Raw genomic sequence first — 6,246 nt, 5'->3', positions numbered from 1 at the left:
TGTACAAGCTGTTTAGATTGTCAAAAAGCCTGTGTTTTTAGGGTTATTAACAAAGTTAGTGTACTCAGACCAGTAATATTTGGGGTCACAAGTTTTTGCCGTGGATATTTTGTGGGTCAGAAGATAAACAGTTTGGGAACCACTGGTCTAGGTTACAAAGAGCCTGAATGGGAACATTTATCAAGTTGATTGTTTTCCTGCTCCTCCAGGCAGCCGGCGTCACATCGACTCGTCCACGTACCGTTTACAGATGTCGTCGGCCGTCTCCTTGGTGAACACCCGCTCCTGGAGCACGTTGTTGAGAGCATGAATGGCGCACAGCTCCAGTCGTTGCTTCTCATGAAACACCTCTCCTTCGCTCATACTTTAATAGAAACAGAGGAAGCGTTAAACCAGCCAAACGCGCGCGCGCCATCCACCCCATTCACGTTAGCTAGCATTAGCTTACTCGTAACCGTGACAACCTCGCTGTTTCCACTCTCTGTCCGGATGTTGACGGCGAGGCGAACAGCGGCGAAGTGAGCTGCTCTCAACCAACAAAAGCCAAGTGAAGCCAGCAGGTCTGCTGATAAAGCGATTTCCTAAAACGATGCTGGAGACTGATGGCTACTTCCAGAAACCGGAAATGGAACTGTTGTTGTTATTTAGCGGAGTCCGCGTACACGCCACTACACTTAATACCATCCATTTAAGTAAACCCAACTGTCACAATTACAAATGTAATAAGTATAAATAAACAACTACATTATTGTGGTTAAACATGCAAAGCTCAAACATGTTTTCCACGTTGCGCAGAAATCTGTAACGCTGTGCACGTGGCGCCCTCTAGTGGATAAATTAAACAACGACACTCTCGGCAGTGAAAGTAAAAAACAGAAATACACGATTGTGTTTGCTTGGCACTTCATCCTCACAGCTGTGCAACAAATCGATACTGTTGCACAGTACAAAGTTTTGTTCTGATTTTTATTATTTGTTTATTTATTTTTTACTGAATGACTTGTTTCTTGTTTTAAATAGTGACATATGAAGCGCGTGTTCTTTTCAGTCAGGTGTGAGCAAATTAGAACATAATGAACTTTACAAACAAACAGCTTATTTGTGCCTTTTTATTCTTTCTACTTTATATTTTTTGAACAAGAGGAGATGCACATGTAATTTTATTTTGTATGACATAGGACACAAAAGCTATTCAGGTTTATTAATGCACAGACCAACTAAGCCAGCAAAGAATCCTGCACGTTTTACATGTTTCCCTGCTTCAACACATCTCATTCAGAGACTGTTACCTCTTCAGGTTCTGCAGAATGATAGTGACTCTGTAGGACCAGGATAACATAAAGAAAAGAGAACTTTCAGTTTCTTACTATTTGTTGACAAGATATTTGTGCAATAGAAACAAATGTGAACCATCACTTGTTCATTAATACGCATGAAATGAATACGCAATCTCAAACTTTAACACCTCCGAGATGTGCTGGTGTTGAAATAGTGCGCATCCTGTATTGATCAGATGCGTAAGTTTTTTTCAAAGGGACCAATAGTTGATCAGTATCAGCCATATTTCTGACTCTGTGTGGCTGATAGGGCTTCTGCTCGTAACGCAACAACAATACTGCGCTGTGATTGGTTGTTTTGCCGCTGACGCGTCACGTCATCACGACACCGATTGGTCACTGGTTGTAGCTTAAATTGTAGAACGTACATTTGTTCCTGTGTAAGAAAGGAAAATACAACCAGTGAAACGCCTCTGAGTTTTAATCTACTATTTATTGTTTTCTTCTCAGACATAAACGGAAAACGGTCTTTATATCTGACTCCCTCTGGGTGTTTATCGTCTCATTAGGTCTCATTGTCGAAGATGGTAAGACTGAGCTAAATGCTAACAGCTAACGGTTGCTAGCTTGATCTGACGCTTTAGTTGTTGAAAGATGTTTTTGTTTTGGTTGTGACTTTTGGGGGGATATTCTGGTGTTTACTGAGGCATAATGTGTATTTTAATAATTTAATAGCTATTTCTGTGATGACCAGCACTGTTATAACGTCATTTAAAAGCAACAAACAGCGAAGGCATCAACCGAAGCTAGGATGTGTTGCTAAGTGTTGTAGCATAAATTAACTTTAAATGTCGACTCGTTTAGCTGATTGATGACAGTTTTCTTTTTTTAAAGAAGTGTAACTACGTCCGTGTTTGTGTCAAATGTAACAGCAAAGTTTTGTTTTATTTTCGTTGATGTTGGCTGCCAGGTAAAACTTAATAAACCCCTTGAACTGAACACGTTTTGAAACTTAATCCTAAATTTAATTTTGTTCGATTAGTTTGAATGAAATAAAGACTATGATAATAGCTTCAGATGATACATTTAAACATCTTAAAGCATCAGGCAGACTGTCAAATCCCTTGGCATTATGAATTTTTTTATTTAAACGAGTACTTAAAACTTTATTTTTGTCTTTGTTTAGTTTTACTATTAGGTGATCTAATCTAAAGTTAACAGAATTGAAAGCTATCAAAAGAGTCAAAACCACCTTACTTTATTAACATATGAGTGACAGGATAGTGTGTTTAATTATTCAGAGTGTTTAATGTGTAAAGAAGTATCATATGTTCAAAATATTGTCCTTTTTTCTTGTAATTCTGCTGAACTACTGTCAGTACTAAACTGTCTTTATCTGTTTTCTCCTCAGAACTCTAATGTGGAGAACTTGCCCCCTCATGTTCTGCGCCTGGTCTATAAAGAAGTTTCAGCTTTAGCAGCAGACCCACCTGAGGGCATCAAAATTTATCCCAGCGAGGAAGACATAACTGAACTTCACACGTCCATTGAAGGGCCAGGTAACCATTGGAGTCCGGCTGACACCGCCTTATGGCGTTAAGTCATAAAATAAGAAACAACTATTGTCATTTATTTGGAATCCCGTTTAGCAATTAACTAAGGCTACGTTCACACTGCAGGCAAATCTGACCCAAATCCGATTTTTTTTGACCCATCTGACTCATATCTGATTTTTTTATGACAGTCTGAATGCGACAAATCCGACCCAGGCCGTTTCAGTATGTGGTTTTAAATCTGATATATATCTGATGTTTTCAAAGTGACTGCAGTGTGAACGCTCATGTCACATTCATCTGACTTTTTTATCAGTTAGGAGGGGGTGAAGGATCGATAAGACACTAACCTCAAGTCTCTCTGTTTAAATCTGTAGCTCCATGTGTTTACAGCTCCAAAACACAAGTCCAGTTGCTTCATCTTTTTACTTTTCATTTTCCACGTAGATAGTATGATAATAACGATGTCCAGCCTGGGTCGCGGACAGTATCGATCCTAAAGATAGCTACTCAGTCGATACTTTTTCCAGCTCGTAGTTTCGTTAAAAAAAAAAAAAAGCTTCACTGGAGCATCCCGGTCAGAGGCAGGTTCAGATGTAAACACTGAACTAAAGAAGCAGGTCAGATAATTATTTAATCGGCTCTGATTAAACAACAACTTCAGATTCGATGTGCAAAATGTAGCATCCATGCTAGCTCTGTAAACAAACAAGCCGGCTGATGAGACGTCACGTCGTTTACTGCGCATGCGTGTCACATCAGTGCTGTGTAGCGTTCACACACGGGTCTGATGCAGGTCACATTTAAAATGTAATGTGAACGTTCACACAAAAAGATCGGATTTTTTCAAAAAGTCTGAACTGAGCATTAGGACCTGCAGTGTGAACGTAGCCTAAGTTTCCGGTCTTTAAGTTGAATTATTTCCAATGAAACCTTGAAAATGTATACAAAAGTTACAAATCATATGTTTTATGAGGCCTGTTATCCACCTGAACCATGGTCTGTGGTGTTGGTGTGTATGTATTTACCACTGTGTGCTCATTCATTCAGTTCTGTTTTTCTTTAATTGGTCTAAATATGAACACATTTGTCCACATTTTCTCAACTCTGTTGGCAAAACACTCTGTTTATCACTTTATGTATTTCATACTAATATTAGGATTTATACTAGATTTTTGTGCTCTGTGACTGACTGATTTGCAGATCTGTAATGTTTCATTTATTTATTTATTTTGTTACGGAGTGAGTTTGACTCAGTCATCTGATGAATTCTTTATACTTTGACAGAGGGAACTCCATTTGCTGGTGGCATTTTCCGAATGCGCCTGGTCCTCGGGAAGGACTTCCCTGCTGTTCCACCCAAGGGGTATTTCCTGACCAAGATTTTTCACCCCAACGTGGGTCACAAGGGAGAGATCTGTGTCAACGTGCTGAAAAGGGACTGGAAGGCAGAGCTCGGCCTCAGACACGTCTTACTTGTAAGGCTAACTCTCAGTCTGTCTTCAGTCTCTTTCATCAGCGTGTTTATATAAGTTTGTTCTTTTTCCTTTCTCTTTCCAAAAGACCATCAAGTGTCTCCTGATCCATCCAAATCCAGAATCGGCTTTGAACGAAGAGGCCGGCCGCTTACTTTTAGAGGATTATGCCGAATACGAATCCCGTGCCCGTCTCATGACAGAAATCCACGCTATGGGCGGGCCGGGCGGCCTCTCCGGGGCACCCCAGGACCCTAATGACGGCCCGCAGCCGAAGAAGCATGCAGGTGACCCCACAAAGAGAGCAGGCCCCAGCGCTGCCGCCGTCCCAGCGGCTCTGGGTAACGGAGCTAGCGGAACCAGCACAACCAGTAGCAGTAGCAACAGTAGTAGCAGCATCAGTAACATAGCAGGGAAAAAGAAGGCAGATAAAAAGCGCGCATTGAGGCGACTTTAACACCTCGACTAAATTTGTGTGTGAATGCAAGCGTGAGTGTAAATATAAATAATGAATTGTGATGGCAACGATTTTTTCTTGTTCCTTTTCTGACTCTTTTCTTCTCAGAGTCCAGATTGTTCACTTTGTACCTTTTTTTTATTTTATTTTTTTCCACCAGATTAGCTCATCCTGTTTGCATTATAAAAAGTATCTGCTCCTCTTTGAAGAGAATACTTTTTACTCTGAAAACCATGTCATTACTTGTGTTTTTCTTTTGTCCTGTTCAGATTGACGGCTAAAGAAGGAACGTATCTGTCATTAAAAAAAAACTTTTTATCAGCAGACGTTCTTGCTGCTGTGATGGTACCGTGTACTGCGCAGCCCGACCTCTTCAATCTGAACCAGATAAAATTAAGATGGAAATATTTTTTTCCTTTTTTTTTTTTTTTTCAATCGTGCTCCCAAGTTGTTTGAAGCACTTACACAAAAAGTTCAGGGTTTCACAATTCGGAGTCAAGTGTTGCCATTGTGCAAAGGTGGCAATCTTTTTGTAATCTGTATTTTTTTATATTAGAATCTAAATGTAGGAAGGATTAATTGGGGGAAAAGTTGACATTTGAGCATCTGTTTTGTTTTTTGTTGAATTTGTTTCCCTGTCTTAACAGAGGGAGAAATAAAACACATATATATGTAATAGTTTAACTTTTATAGTTCAACTATTACAGGTTGAAAAAAGTTGAGGTCATTGTCTGGAAAAGTAACTTTTTTCCTAAGTGTTATTATTTTAGCTCTCCATCCGGGTCTGATATGGTCAGCTTCTAGCTGATTCTGTTTTTCCAGTCTGGTCAGCTTCCCTTTAGTAATCTTTTGTAACAATTCTTAAACAATTCCATTCTTATTGGGGGTAAATGTCAAACGTAACAAGCATAAAAAGTTAGGAAAAAGATGGCGGTCCTAAAAGCATCCATGTTTTCAACCATCACAGGGTTCTTTGGCAGGTTTTCTTTGTTCTAAATGCATGCAGGAAAAAAATACTTTGAAAATGTGCCTCTGAAACTCCTGTGATATCTTGTCATTTTTAAATTATTTAAATTAATAAAACCTTGAAACCCAAGAAGCAAATTGAAAGTATATTTCCTGTTTTGTTTGTTTTCTTTTTATATACATGGCACAAAAATTAAGGATATTTTTTTGTTGTACACTTCTTGACAATAAATCTTGTACTTTTAGCCTGTTAATTTCAATTTTAAATGTTGCCACATTTGTAAGGAACATGCATTTGTTGGGTGAGCAGTGGAGCTGAGTATGTGGGTTACGCAGATGGGAAATAAACGAAATCTCTACTAAACAGTTGGTTTTGCTGTTGCTATTGACACTTGTTTTGAGTTTCGGGTTTCAGGTACTGCCAATCAGATTTATTGTCAAGAAGCACTGTTACAACAAAAATGTAACTTACTAAACACAAATTTCCTCAATTTTGTCATATATATATATATATATAT

General features: G+C 38.9%; 2 protein-coding genes across 2 annotated transcripts in view; one reads left to right on the top strand and one right to left on the bottom strand.

Moving 5' to 3' along the window:
* Positions 1-807, bottom strand: part of josd2 (Josephin domain containing 2) — a 2,629-nt gene extending 1,822 nt beyond the window's left edge. The window contains exons 1-2 of the mRNA XM_014012684.1: positions 449-807; positions 242-364 (exon numbers count right to left, since the gene is read on the bottom strand). Of these exons, the coding sequence (XP_013868138.1) occupies positions 242-363 (122 nt within the window). The 5' untranslated portion in view covers position 364; positions 449-807. The remainder of the gene's footprint in view (positions 1-241; positions 365-448) is intronic.
* An 879-nt stretch (positions 808-1,686) lies between these two features.
* Positions 1,687-5,875, top strand: ube2s (ubiquitin-conjugating enzyme E2S). The gene is made up of 4 exons (XM_014012683.1): positions 1,687-1,864; positions 2,689-2,836; positions 4,118-4,308; positions 4,394-5,875. Exons 1-4 carry the CDS (start codon positions 1,862-1,864, stop codon positions 4,760-4,762), a joined length of 711 nt encoding a protein of 236 aa, XP_013868137.1. The 5' UTR covers positions 1,687-1,861; the 3' UTR covers positions 4,763-5,875.
* The last annotated feature ends 371 nt before the right edge of the window (positions 5,876-6,246 follow it).

Source organism: Austrofundulus limnaeus, unplaced genomic scaffold, assembly GCF_001266775.1.
Source record: "Austrofundulus limnaeus strain Quisiro unplaced genomic scaffold, Austrofundulus_limnaeus-1.0 Scaffold93, whole genome shotgun sequence".
Lineage (NCBI taxonomy): Eukaryota > Metazoa > Chordata > Actinopteri > Cyprinodontiformes > Rivulidae > Austrofundulus > Austrofundulus limnaeus.
Note: the sequence above shows the minus strand (reverse complement) of the source record. Positions and strands in the feature narration are given on the sequence as shown.